The 12,968-nt window shown below is 38.9% G+C and overlaps 2 protein-coding genes across 2 annotated transcripts; one reads left to right on the plus strand and one right to left on the minus strand.

The window, feature by feature from the left end:
• The first annotated feature begins 1,332 nt into the window (after nucleotides 1–1,332).
• LOC133868295 (uncharacterized) lies at nucleotides 1,333–12,455 on the plus strand. Its single transcript, XM_062305111.1, has 7 exons — nucleotides 1,333–1,487; nucleotides 9,203–9,574; nucleotides 10,335–10,562; nucleotides 10,650–11,004; nucleotides 11,092–11,219; nucleotides 11,367–11,502; nucleotides 11,914–12,455. Exons 2-7 carry the CDS (start codon nucleotides 9,231–9,233, stop codon nucleotides 12,151–12,153), a joined length of 1,431 nt encoding a protein of 476 aa, XP_062161095.1. The 5' UTR covers nucleotides 1,333–1,487; nucleotides 9,203–9,230; the 3' UTR covers nucleotides 12,154–12,455.
• On the minus strand, nucleotides 4,715–7,910 carry LOC133868983 (uncharacterized). Its single transcript, XM_062305970.1, has 7 exons — nucleotides 7,540–7,910; nucleotides 7,099–7,447; nucleotides 6,628–6,948; nucleotides 5,645–6,277; nucleotides 5,378–5,546; nucleotides 4,951–5,182; nucleotides 4,715–4,835 (listed from the first exon to the last, which is right to left on the minus strand). The coding sequence occupies exons 1-7, from the start codon at nucleotides 7,908–7,910 to the stop codon at nucleotides 4,715–4,717; spliced, it is 2,196 nt and encodes a 731-aa protein (XP_062161954.1).
• Nucleotides 12,456–12,968: the final 513 nt, after the last annotated feature.

Raw genomic sequence — 12,968 nt, forward strand, 5'->3', positions numbered from 1 at the left:
CGCGTCGGGCATGCCGTGGACCGTCGGGGGCATAATGCGATGTTGTGGTATTACAGGGGTTTGCGTCTTGTGTTTCTTAGGGATACTGTTCTTGTTGGTTGTCATGTTTGCCTAAAGTGGTTTGGTTTGTATTGTGGGTGGTATGTGAAACCATTGTTTATTATGCATCTTTGTTGCTTCTATCGGACTCAGTTTATTGTATAATATATGTCGGATATTTCCAGATATTGCTTCTTGAACTATTTTAATTTCAGTACCGTTCGTGAACTATAATGGAGTTATGCATTTGACTGGCTGCCAAGCTTTGGTGGAATTGACCAGCATTTTTTTTTTTTTTGGTCCATAGATTTATGTATGTTTTTTTCTTTCTTTATTTTACATTACTATATGTGCAAATTTGCCTTAGATTTATCTTATTTATGTTTGTTTAAGTTAGATGACATTAACTTTGGTTTTTAAAAATGATATTTTAATAAACTTAATTTATAGTAAAAATAGAAGAGAAAGATGTGTTCTTCTTCTTGGTTTTGAAGAAGTCATAACACCAAGAGGGACGTAAGTCACATTTTTAAACGGAAAAATGTGGTCTTTTTTTTGAGTAATTCTAAACGTCATACCCATGTCTCTCTTGTGTCCCTCTAAAAATGAGGTGGCTTTTAAAATCACCATGTGATCAAAATTCAATTTTGATCAATTACAAGCTCAATGATGATTTTAAAAACCACCTCATTTTTAGAGGGACACAAGAGGGACATGGGTATGACGTGTAGCATTACTCCTTTTTTTTATATTGAAAAAAGCAATGTAATTAAAATTAAAAGCAAAAATAGTTAGGGGCAAAATGGGAAACCAAGAGGGACGTGGGTTGCAAGTTTATTATTAAATTAATTTTTTTTAATTCATTTTAATTAAGTATGGAATTTTCCTTTTAATAGTTATTTTTTAATTATTATATTTATTTCCATCATAATTTCACACTACTTTTCATAATACCAATTATTATACACAACTTTTCATACTTCCAATCATTTCTAATCATTTCCTACCATTAAAAAACAATACTTTTCAATCTACAAAATTCAACACCCAAACACAATTTCAAAAAAAACTCTAAACACTATTTGCCTAGAAATTCGTAAAGAGAATAAGAATTCAATTCTAATTCTCAAAATTCAATACCCAAACGCATCATAATAGAGCACGGACATCACGACCGGATGATTCCACTCACAATGCCAACTCAACTACACGTGTCCATGAACTATTGGCCAGATGTCGTAGACGTTGTTACATAACGTTGCGCCACGCCGCATCAAAAAGCAGCCAAGTGTATGAGGTTTTACGTGGGTTCGTTGGGCTCCGATTCGACGCCCGATTTATTTACAATTTTACATGCATTTCGGGTCAACATTTGAATCGGCTTCTCTCGTCTGCTTCCAATTCCAGATCTGAAGCTCCCTCAGTCCTCAGATCTTCAATTTCTTCTTGTAAGCCTCTCTTATTTTCCACACTTTGATCTATCTCCTCGTTCTGCTTCGTTTTACATGCCGTGATTTACATTTCTTTTTCAGTGGATGAATATCGATCTGCGAAATTATACGACTTTCTGAGCTCTTTTAATTTTTATCAAGATTTAAAATCAATAACGTTCTGTGATCCAATTCCTTAGCTTTTTATGCGTGGTTTTGATTTTGTTCAGATTCGCTTTAGGTTATGGATCTCGTGGATTTTGTAATGTGGTTCTGCTAATTTGTTTGTTTGATATAAACCTTTGAAACGGCGCGTTTCGCTTGCCATTTGGATTTGTGTGTGTTTTCGCCTGCTGATTTGGTGCCAATTGTGTGAAGAACTCATAGATGACCTTATCAGGTTCTCTGTTTCATTCAGAGAATAATATTCACCGGCAGATAGCTTTAATTTTCCCGACCTTGTTAGTATTAATAAATTAATTGGTTTCCTATGGCGATTCCTCGCCATGCTTTTATGCTTTGGTTGGTATTTAGAGGTGCCCTTGCCACTAAAGTAAAAATGTGTGGATGGGGATGTGGAAGAGACATTTTTGTGCCGATTCTGCTATGGTCAACAGGAAAGTATAGAGCACTTGTTCTTCCAATGTAGTTTCAGCCGTAGAGTGTGGAGAGCTGTCATGGAGGGCTGTATGATTAATCCAGAAATTGAATGGGAGAAAGTGATGGACTGGAGTGTGTCTAATCTTACCGGCAGAAGCTTAATGGCGAATCTATGCAGCCTCTGTTTAGCTGCTTCGGTTTACCATCTGTGGAAGCTTCGAAATGATCGTTGTCATGGTAACACTCCCAGGACGGAAGAGGCTGTGGTGAAGCTTATTAGATGGGAGGTTCGTACCAGGGTGATGGCTAAAAGGAGGTTCAATATGACTGCTCAAAACGAGAAGCTTGCTAAGCTGTGGAATTTGAGTCCCTTGGTTTATTAGTTTCTGCTGTATAGTTTACTCTATTTTAAGGCAGAATGTTGCCTTCTCTGCTAGTGTCTGAATAGCTGGGTTGTTTCATTGGTGCTTTTAGTTGATTGATTTTGTATAGCGAGTAGAGTTCCTGTCCTAAGGGCAGTGAGATTTCCTTCCTTCTAGGGAGTTTTTATCCAGTTTTTTAACTGGAGAGTTGTATATGGTTGAGTGGTTCAATGAAAGCTTTTATTCATCAAAAAAAAAAAAAAAAAAATAAATTAACATTTTCTTTTCTCTATGGAGCATAACAAATTTGTTGAGATCTCCATTTGTTCCTAGTGTGGGATAAGTGAACATTTTACAATTTGAGAATGTACTCAAAATTTGTAGATTTTTGTTAGCTGGTTTTATTAGTTTGAACACACTCTATTTGTGGACTTGTCTATAATGTGGATTGTGGGGCATAGTTTTATGTTCTGTCGAGTATTAATGATGCATTGAATCAAATGGGGTGGCGAAGTTCCCTGTAGAAACATGAGCCAAAGTACTAGTCGATGGATTGGCCATGACTTTAGGAGGTCAAGTAATTAGGTTAGAGTCACTGTCGATGAGTTCCTTGTTGTTAAGTCTAGGACAAGAATTGGTTTCTGACCTATGTGAAGTAGAAGACATGTAGGTGGAGTGGAAGCCTATGCTATGATATAGTGTGTACACAGTTTGTGACACTGAATTTATGTCTCTTTGGAGTAGTAAAAATCTGGTTTTAATTTCTGAAGCATGAGAATAAACAAAGTTTTTAGGAATAGAACAATGAGGCTTGAAGACTATGAAGTTCAGAGCTAATTGTCTCATTTTGGTCACAGTACGGGTGGCATGGTCTATACTTTAATTTGTGATCAATATCTTTGTTTCATTGATCAAAGAGTTACTCTCTCTTGGACTGTAGGATAGCCCACGTGGAATGGATTGTATGATATTAAAGACTTCTTGGAATGCCTGACATTTTATGGTTATTGAGGATCATCCAAAAAAATGTTTGAGGTTGTTTGGGCCCATTGAGTTCCAATTATTGTGCCCAAATTTTCATTTTGGTAGCCTTTAGATGATGCCGTAGCGGACCTTTTGTTCCATTTTTGGAGTGTGCCAGAGGCTTGTCTCTCATTTATCTAATCATTATTGACTATGTCTCTGTGTAAGGAGTCGTTATGTCATGATAAGGAAACTTTAGCCATATCTGTGCTAAATTCAAAACGATTAGTCAAAGTTACAATTGGAGTTCCATAGAGTTACTTTTATAATCTAGTTTTACCTAGTTTATACCCAATGTGAGACTTAGTACATATACGCCTTTATAATCCACTCATTCAATGTGGGACTCAGTTTTCACAATATCTTCCACTCAAATTCTTACATCCTCGTTAGGACCTACATTATGCTATTATGCCCATTGTCACATGGCATTACTAGATTAGTTTTGCGACCAATTGTCATGACTCAAGAAAGCGCTAGTCACTTATCCCCTATACCCAAAATGATTAGTCGAAGTTACCGTTGGAGCTTCCTAAAGTTATTTTTATATAGCCTAGCCTCATTTAGTACACAGCCATTGTGAGACATGGCATGTACACGCCTTCAAAATCCGTTCACCTATATGAGTCTCAACTTTCACAATTCAGAGTACCACACCTTATATGGCTCATCTGAATCTATGAATACATGAATAATTAATTATTGATAACTTTTTTTTATTTTTTATTTTAACTTCCACCTTTTTATTTATTTACTTATTTTGATGAATAAAATCTTTTATAAACCCAACACAACAATTACATCTCTCCAGTGAAAACTAAAACACAATCCATCAAGGAAACAACCGACAGAACAAGCCACAAACGGCCAAACCATCAACCAACACCTGCAACAAAGGCTAAAACAAACCAGCCTAAACAGCAGCAAAACAAACTACGGTTCTGCAGAAAAAACAAACACCTAAACTTCTACACCAGCACACCGACAGAACACATTACACCTGGAGATTCCATCTATGCATGATCTCCACGTTTTCTCCAGAGCATTTAAACTTGCCTTTAGTCATCATCCTAGACCGAACATCCCACCTGATCTGTTTCAGAATGGCGTCTTCCGTTCTTGGCTGGTTACAGTGAAGCAAAGACACAAGACACAATCTTCCCAAGCTAGCCTTTAATCCTTTACCTTGTAGCTCAACAGCCCCCCAATGTTCAATATAGTCCCAATCCAACGGAACCTTCTTAAAGGAACAATCAGCCATTATACTAGACCAAATCCTGCCACTAAAACTACACCTAAAGAAAGGGTGTTCTTTACTCTCCTGACTGCCATAGCAAGAAAGGCAGAGACCATTCCCTCCATAGTCCCAGCAACACATCTTCTGTTTAGTCACCAAAGCATCTCGAAAAGTTAACCAAAGGATGAAGGAATATTTAGGTATAGCCAAGGAATGCCAAACCAACTTCCACCATTTGACAACCGGAAGACTTTCTCACAACTTACCCCATGTATCAGCACATGAGTAAGTTCCATTTCTAGAGTCCCAAACAGCCACATCTGCATCTCCTATTACAACATTAGAAAGCTGACTTTGAATAGCTACAAGATCATCAGGCCGAACCGAGCCCCAAAACCACTCACCATCTTTCATAATGGCAGCAAGTTTAGCATTAAGAGGAATGCCAGAATCATACACAATTCGGTATCCAAATCTATCAAGCAGGTATCCTGCAGGATGCCATTTATCAAGCCAAAGAAAGACCCTACTTCCATCACCAACTTTGAAATGGATGAAATTTTTTGCAAGGTCTCGGATCTTTAAGAGTTTCTTCAAACTCCAAGAGCAAGTAATTGGGGTAGACACTTGCTATAAACTACGACCCTTCGCCCAATTAGCCTCAACCCAAGCTACCCATAACGAACCAGCTTTGGCAAAAATATTCCAGATATGATTCAGCATTGAGGCCTTGTTCCAAACTTCAATCTTTTTTATCCCCAACCCTCCTTCTTTCTTAGGAAAACAAATTTTATCCCAAGCAACCTTTGCATGAGCGTTAGTATCCCTCCCATTCCAAAGAAAGCGGTTGAATTTCTGTTCAATCAACATAATAATCTGTTTAGGCAGAATAAACACCTTTGCCCAAAAAACCTGCAAACTAAGGAGAACTGAAGATAGAAGCTGAAGTCTACCTGCAAAGGAAAGATTCCTAACAAGTCAGGAATTGATCCTTGAGGTAATCCGAGGTATCTCACTGGAAGAGTACCTTCTGGCATTTGGATCATGGCTAGAATATCTTGCTTCACCTCAAGAGAAACTCCAGCTAGAAAAATAGAGGTCCTTGAGGGATTAGCTTTCAACCCCGACAACTTTTCAAACTCAGCAAGAGCACCAAGAATGGCCAAAACTGAAATACAATTTGCAGAAGAAAAAACCAACAAATCGTTTGCAAAACAGAGATGGTTAAGCTGGACGGACTTGCATGTAGGGTGGTAAGTGAACTGAGGGGAAGAAGTAATCTCTTCCAACAAGAGTGACAGCCCTTCCATGGCCAACACAAACAGATAAGGGGATATAGGATCCCCTTGTCGAAGACCCTTCCTCCCTGGAAAATTCCCCACCAAAGTTCCATTAAGAGTTATAGTGAAGCTAGGACTAGAAATGCAAGCCCGAATCCAAGCAACAAATCTAGCAGGAGCTCCGAAGCAAGAAAGACAGTGCAGAATGTATTCCCAGTCCAATGAATCATATGCTTTCATCAAATCAATCTTAAGCATACATCGAGGAGCCCCCTTCTCTTTATGATAATCACAAACAATCTCGAGCTAAGAGAATGTTTTCAGCAATACCATGCTTAGGGATAAAAGCACCTTGATTAGGACTAATCACTTCTTCTAGCCCTTGTAACATTCTATTCGCCAAAATTTTAGTAATACACTTGTACACTAAATTGCAGCAAGCAATAGGCCTATAATCTCCCATAGTAGATGCATTCATCTTCTTAGGAATCAAAGTGAGAATAGTGGAATTCACTTCCCTGAGAAGTTTCCTGGAAGTAAAAAACTCTAAGACAGCTTCACAAATCATCTCCAATCACTGGCCATGCTTTTTGAAAGAATCCAGTCGAGAATCCATCTGGACCAGGGGATTTGCTAGGATTCATTGCAAATATCACCTTATGAATCTCCAGTTTAGTCACAGGAGCACACATTCCAGCCGCACACTTAGCAGAAAATTTCTTCTTGATCAGATTGGTGACCCGAGCAGCCTTATCTGAGGAAAACTCATGAAGAGTAGTCCCTAAAAGCTGCTGATAGAAATTAATGGCCATACTCTTAATCTCCATCACATCATGAATGCTATTACCCTCACTATCCTTTAACACTTTGATAAGGTTAGTAGAGTTTCTAACCTTGACCGAATTGTGGAAAAACGAATTATTACCATCGCCAAGATTAAGCCACTTAATTCTGGATTTCTGTTTAAGAAAATTCTCCTTTGCAGCCAGAATAGGCACCAACAAATGCAGACACTCCCTTTCCTTCCTCTAACACTCCCCATCGCCTCGGGAAGAAATAAAACTACTTTGAGCCTTTGCTAGATCCTGCCTAGCTTGCACCACTCTCTGCCCTAAACCACCATATACTTCGTTATTCTTAGTCTTCAGCAAACCCCTAACTGCTTTAAGCTTAGCATAGAATTGGAACATAGAGTACTCATCGACTTCAATATTCCAAGCATCTCCAATCCACTCCAAAAATTGAGAGTGATCTGCCCAGTAGTTGAAGAACTTGAACGGTTTAGGACCATAGCTTACATAGCTAGAAACAGCCACTAGAGACGGGGAGTGATCTGAAACTCCTCTTTCCTGAAACTCCACAGTAGTATTCCCAAATTTTTGCAACCAATCACAATTGGACAGGACTCTCAAGTTTTTTAGAGACAAAATCCTCTCCAGATTGATTATTGGTCCAGGATGAAAGCACCCCGTGTAACTAATATCATCAACCTCCAAATTATGAAGGTAATCCACAAACTCCTTTTCATAACATGAAAACCTTCCTTACCCCATTTCTCTTGAGGACACCAGATCACATTGAAATCCCCTGTTAGAAGCCAGGGCATGTTAAACACAGTCGCCCTGTCCAACCTCAGTTCTTGCAGCAGCCTTCTTCTATCAGGACCATTAGTAGCTCCATACATAACAGAAAGCAACCAACTCTCACCAGAATCCTTAGATATTACCTTGCAAGTAATTACTTGCTTGTGTATATCATAAGGATCAATAACAAATCCTCCAGGATCCCAGCAGATCCAAATTTTACCCAAACAATGCTTTGAGTAATTATTCACAACCTCCCAACCCGGAAGCATATCTGCAACAATCCGAGAGAAATTCTCCTTCTTCACTCGAGTTTCAACTAAGCACAAAATTGAAATTTTAAGCCTACTCACCATCTTCTTAATCTCCTTTTGCTTTAGGGGCATATTAAGACCCCTAATGTTTCAAGTAAGGAGCTTCATGTCACACTAGGAGGAGAAAAGCCCCTATTACCAACAGGGCTACCAGTCACCTTCCCCTTCCCTTTAGATTGTGAAGAAATGGCCTTCTCAAAGACCACAAGAAAAGTTGTAGGAGTTCTCATCTCTAACTCCTCCCCCTCTTCCTCTTCCTTCAACAATCCTCCAATAGCATCAAAAGAATTCACTAGTCGAATCCCCCCAATTTTACTATTAAGATTAGAATTTCCAGCAGGTTTCCTAATAGTCTTATCAAAAGGAACAACCTTATTTTTCACAGGGGTACTCTTCTTCACATAACCATTCCTAACATTTTTAGGCATCCACATTTTCTTATCCTTCTTAGAACAAGCATATGCAGCATGCCCAAAATTTCCACAAGTGGAACATTTAGGAGGCAACCATGGGTATTCAACACCCACAGTGACAATGGTCCCATTACCCCTACATAGACTGAGCTCCTTAGGGCAAACCGAATTCACATCAATTTCCACCAAGACACAAGCAAAACGTAGTCTTTTTTGTTCCTCTGTTACCTTATCAGCATATAAAGGTATCCCAATGCCACTAGCCACATAGCTTAGACATTTAGGGGTCCAAAACTCCATAGGTAAGTTGATGAGCTTTACCCACACAGGAACAGAAGAAAGAGTAAGTTTCAGAATCTGCATACCTGGTTGCCATTTTCTCAGAATTAGAGGCTTGTTAGAAACATGCCATACCCGGGACTCCAAAATTTCATCACATGAAGCCTCATCCTGAAGACGGAAAATAAACATACCATTCTCCCATGAGAATACTTCGATCTCCCCATACTGCCTCCACATAGATTCCACAGAAATCCCTTCTTCAATGGCTTCTTCTGGTGGAGAAATAAAGATTTTATCCCCAACCCTTTTTGGCTCAAAAAATTCAATTTTGCATGGAGTGTGTGATAAATTGATTTATGTGATGAATCAAACTATACAACACGCATGCCTTACACCATATTGTATGGAATTGGATAGGCGTACAGATGCTTGTGAGCAATAAGCCTTTTTGTTAGATGTGCTTGCTTTAGCAGGTTTTTTATGGTTCTTCACCATGTTTAATTTGATATCCCTGATATCTAATAATTGTCTCATAAAATTATGATGAACTCGAATCTTATCTTTTCACTTGTTAAACTATTTCCCTGACACATGTATTGTTTATCTATTGATGCAAAAATGTTTAAACTTTGGAAGCAGGTGTTTGGTTTAGTTCTCACTGCTAAAGATGGGAGGAGGATTTAGAGTGCTCCATCTGGTCAGACCATTTCTTTCATTTCTGCCAGAAGTTCAGAGTGCTGACAGGAAGATTCCTTTCAGAGAGAAGGTCATATACACTGTCATTTCTCTTTTCATCTTTCTGGTTTGCAGTCAGCTTCCTCTTTATGGAATACACTCGACAACGGGTGCCGATCCATTTTATTGGATGCGTGTTATTCTTGCGTCAAACCGTGGGACTGTGATGGAGCTTGGAATTACCCCTATTGTGACGTCTGGACTAGTGATGCAACTCTTGGCTGGATCAAAGATCATTGAAGTGGACAACAGTGTCCGCGAGGATCGTGCCCTCTTGTAAGTATAGAGATTTTGTTTTTTGCAGTTTTAAGCATTAAGTCATAGCATTCAATTAAAAGACTTTTCTGTAAAAGCTTTATATTTCCCACTTTTTAAAATATTCCTCTGGGTTTAACTTACTTTGACTAAGTTTAAACTGGATCCCTTTATCAATCTTCTCTACTTTGATAAGTATTTCAATGTGCTCCAGCAGTGTAGGATGTTTAGACACTTGTGAACCTCCAGGGGCTTGATTATCAATTTCAAACACGTGGGATCCAATTGAAACTTGGTTATCTTAGAGAGGGCTATAATGTTTCTAATCCCTATAACCACTTGAACATTTTAGTATCTACCATTTAGGGAAAGTCCTAATCTCTTTTGATATGATCTAGATAAATATAAATTGGACCAGGGTTATGGCAATTTCATCCCAGTCTTTGCTTTATTTTTAATTTTTCTAGAAATTCAGTCAAAATACAGAGTCTTATGATTCCTTGATTCTATTTAGGCTTATGTTTTCTTATTTTGAGAAATGAATCTTTTCTTTTCTGTGGAAAGTGGAATTTGTATTCAGATTTAGATCCCACCTCAGCAAAGAAATTCATGTTGCCAATTTTAACACTTGGAGGATTATGTATATTTACAATGTAAATGTAATTAAAATTTGCACGCCCTTGACTCGTTTGTAATTTGGCTCCTGTACTGTTTATGAACCTCTAATAAAAAAGTAACTTCTATTGAAATGCGTCTTGATTTTTTTTTTTTTTTGTTGCAGAAATGGGGCACAAAAGTTGTTAGGCATCCTGATTGCTGTTGGTGAAGCTGTTGCATATGTCCTATCTGGGATGTATGGTAGTGTCGGTCAACTTGGTGTGGGGAATGCCATTCTTATCATTATTCAGCTTTGCTTTGCTGGAATTATTGTGATATGCCTAGATGAGCTTCTCCAGAAGGGATATGGTCTTGGCTCTGGGATCTCTCTTTTCATAGCTACCAACATCTGGTCAGCTACAATTTTGATTTTCATCTTTATCTTCAGCATACTTTGATCTTTGATGTTGTCATCCTTAATTTTTTGTTGACTTTGCAGTGAAAGCATTATCTGGAAAGCTTTTAGCCCCACAACTATCAATAGTGGCAGGGGAGCTGAATTTGAAGGTGCTGTTATTGCTTTGTTCCATCTACTGATTACTAGGAGTGACAAAGTTCGTGCTCTCCGAGAGGCTTTTTATCGGCAGAACCTTCCGAATGTTACTAATTTGCTTGCTACGGTCTTGATCTTCCTTATTGTCATCTACTTCCAAGGTTTTCGTGTAGTCCTGCCTGTTAGATCAAAGAATGCTCGTGGACAACAGGGCTCATATCCTATTAAGCTTTTCTACACCTCCAACATGCCTATAATTCTCCAATCTGCCCTTGTTTCCAATCTTTATTTCATCTCCCAGGTACTAAAGTTAATCATGCCCATTGGTGAAAGTCAGACACCAAGCTTTACTATGTATTTAATATAACATCATTTCGTTTTTCTACAGTTGCTATATAGGAAATACAGTGGAAATTTCCTTGTAAATCTGTTGGGAAAGTGGAAGGAATCTGAATATTCAGGTGGCCAGTTTATTCCAGTTGGTGGTCTTGCTTACTATGTCACTGCACCGGCAAGGTGATAAAAGTATTTTCCTGTATTGTTAAATTACTTTATTAAAGTGCAAAAGCGTGTGCCAACAGGAGTAGCTAGTCATATCTTTTCGCTTTGCTTTCCACTTGCTCTGATGCCTTCTTTTTCTATCTGTATGTTATCATTATGCAGCTTGGCAGATATGGCGGCCAATCCATTCCATGCTCTATTCTATCTGGTCTTTATGCTTTCTGCTTGTGCACTGTTCTCTAAAACTTGGATTGAAGTATCTGGATCTTCTGCCCGAGATGTTGCTAAGCAGCTCAAGGTATTCCAAGATGAGACTTTTGTCACACATGCACAGACATTGATTAGTACTTTATCTCATTTGAAGAGCAAACCTTTTTTTTTTTTAATTGCTAGCAGTCTATTGACTAGGAATGACACTCAAGTGCAAAATATTGAGTATTGAGTAGGCATGACCGTATAAGATGGCCACTTGTTTCCCTAGTTCTGTGGTCGTATGAAGACACCCTTGCTCTATTTTGTGCAGCAATTCTGTACAAATTTGCCATGCTGATTAATTATGTCTATCTAGCGCTGCTGCAGTATTATTATCTTGGGCATCAAATTGTAGACGACAGAGATCTGTAGAATTAAGTTATGGTGCTCCGAAACTGTAATAATCATAAATCATATTTTTCTGGATGATGTTCAACACTCCATGCTCGTTCTGCAGGAGCAACAAATGGTGATGCCTGGACATCGAGATTCAAACTTACAGAAGGAACTGAATCGCTACATACCTACTGCCGCAGCCTTTGGTGGAATGTGCATTGGTGCACTTACAGTGCTGGCAGATTTCATGGGAGCAATTGGCTCAGGAACTGGGATATTGCTTGCTGTCACAATCATCTATCAGTACTTCGAGACATTTGAGAAGGAGAGAGCCAGTGAACTTGGCTTCTTTGGCTTTTAAGCCCTAATTTTCTGTTTTAGGGAATCTTAAGCTCTTAGGTGGTGCTGATTAGCTTTCTGGCAGTTTTGGTGAACTGAAAGATGTAAGTAGGTCTCACCTTTACTTAACACACCATGGATAGAGATTGAGTTCAGTATGTAGTCTGGTTATGGTTAATGACTTGCTATTCCTGTTTTCATGGAAAATTGGATAGCGTGCTGAGGCAGATAAACAACTGTCGGCGAAACTAGAGATGAATAACTTTTTCTTTATTGTTATCTTGTTCTGTCATCTATGTTTAGTGACACACTTCGGCAGAGAAATCCTGGTCTCCTTTGTTAATGTTTTTTTTTTTTTTTTTTGGGGGGGGGGGGGGGGTGGGGCGCAAAAAAGCAGTGCCAAAAGCCATTAGCAAACGATTCTCCAAATTTGGGGGTTCCCCATGACTTTGGGTGTTACGGTTTGAGACACCAAAAATAGATCTGGATCCCTTTTATTATTCCTTGCCCAAAGGGGAAGGGGCAAGAAATAATAGCAACCGATCCGGATGAACACTGTTTCATGGAGAATCCAGTCCCGGATGAAGCTCCAAAACTATTGTGTGCTGAAATTCTTCCACCTTACATTCCAGATCCGGTTCTTCTTTCTCAAGATGATGCAAATTTGTTTTCTGTAAGGGAGAATTTGCAGTTCACACTCAGACACACAAAATTGGATTTTGTTGCCTTGAAACACAGGTGGCGTTGGAAATGTGTGAAATAAGATAATGATGAGGCGGCTGCTCCAATGGCGACGCCGTGCCTGCCTGCTTGGTGTAGCTTGCAACCTTCCTAAGG

Source organism: Alnus glutinosa, chromosome 5, assembly GCF_958979055.1.
Source record: "Alnus glutinosa chromosome 5, dhAlnGlut1.1, whole genome shotgun sequence".
NCBI lineage: Eukaryota > Viridiplantae > Streptophyta > Magnoliopsida > Fagales > Betulaceae > Alnus > Alnus glutinosa.

What these genes read in the sequence shown, in the direction of transcription:
- LOC133868295 (XM_062305111.1), top strand. Translation starts at nt 9,231, where the DNA reads ATGGGAGGAGGATTTAGAGTGCTCCATCTGGTCAGACCATTTCTTTCA. An exon ending in TTCATAGCTACCAACATCTG is followed by an intron (nt 10,563 to 10,649) that starts GTCAGCTACAAT and finishes TTGACTTTGCAG; the next exon opens with TGAAAGCATTATCTGGAAAG. An exon ending in ATCTTTATTTCATCTCCCAG is followed by an intron (nt 11,005 to 11,091) that starts GTACTAAAGTTA and finishes GTTTTTCTACAG; the next exon opens with TTGCTATATAGGAAATACAG.
- LOC133868983 (XM_062305970.1), bottom strand. Translation starts at nt 7,910, where the DNA reads ATGGTGAGTAGGCTTAAAATTTCAATTTTGTGCTTAGTTGAAACTCGA. An exon ending in TGAAGACTAAGAATAACGAA is followed by an intron (nt 6,949 to 7,098) that starts GTATATGGTGGT and finishes CTGGCTGCAAAG; the next exon opens with GAGAATTTTCTTAAACAGAA. An exon ending in CTAAACTGGAGATTCATAAG is followed by an intron (nt 6,278 to 6,627) that starts GTGATATTTGCA and finishes ACATTCTCTTAG; the next exon opens with CTCGAGATTGTTTGTGATTA.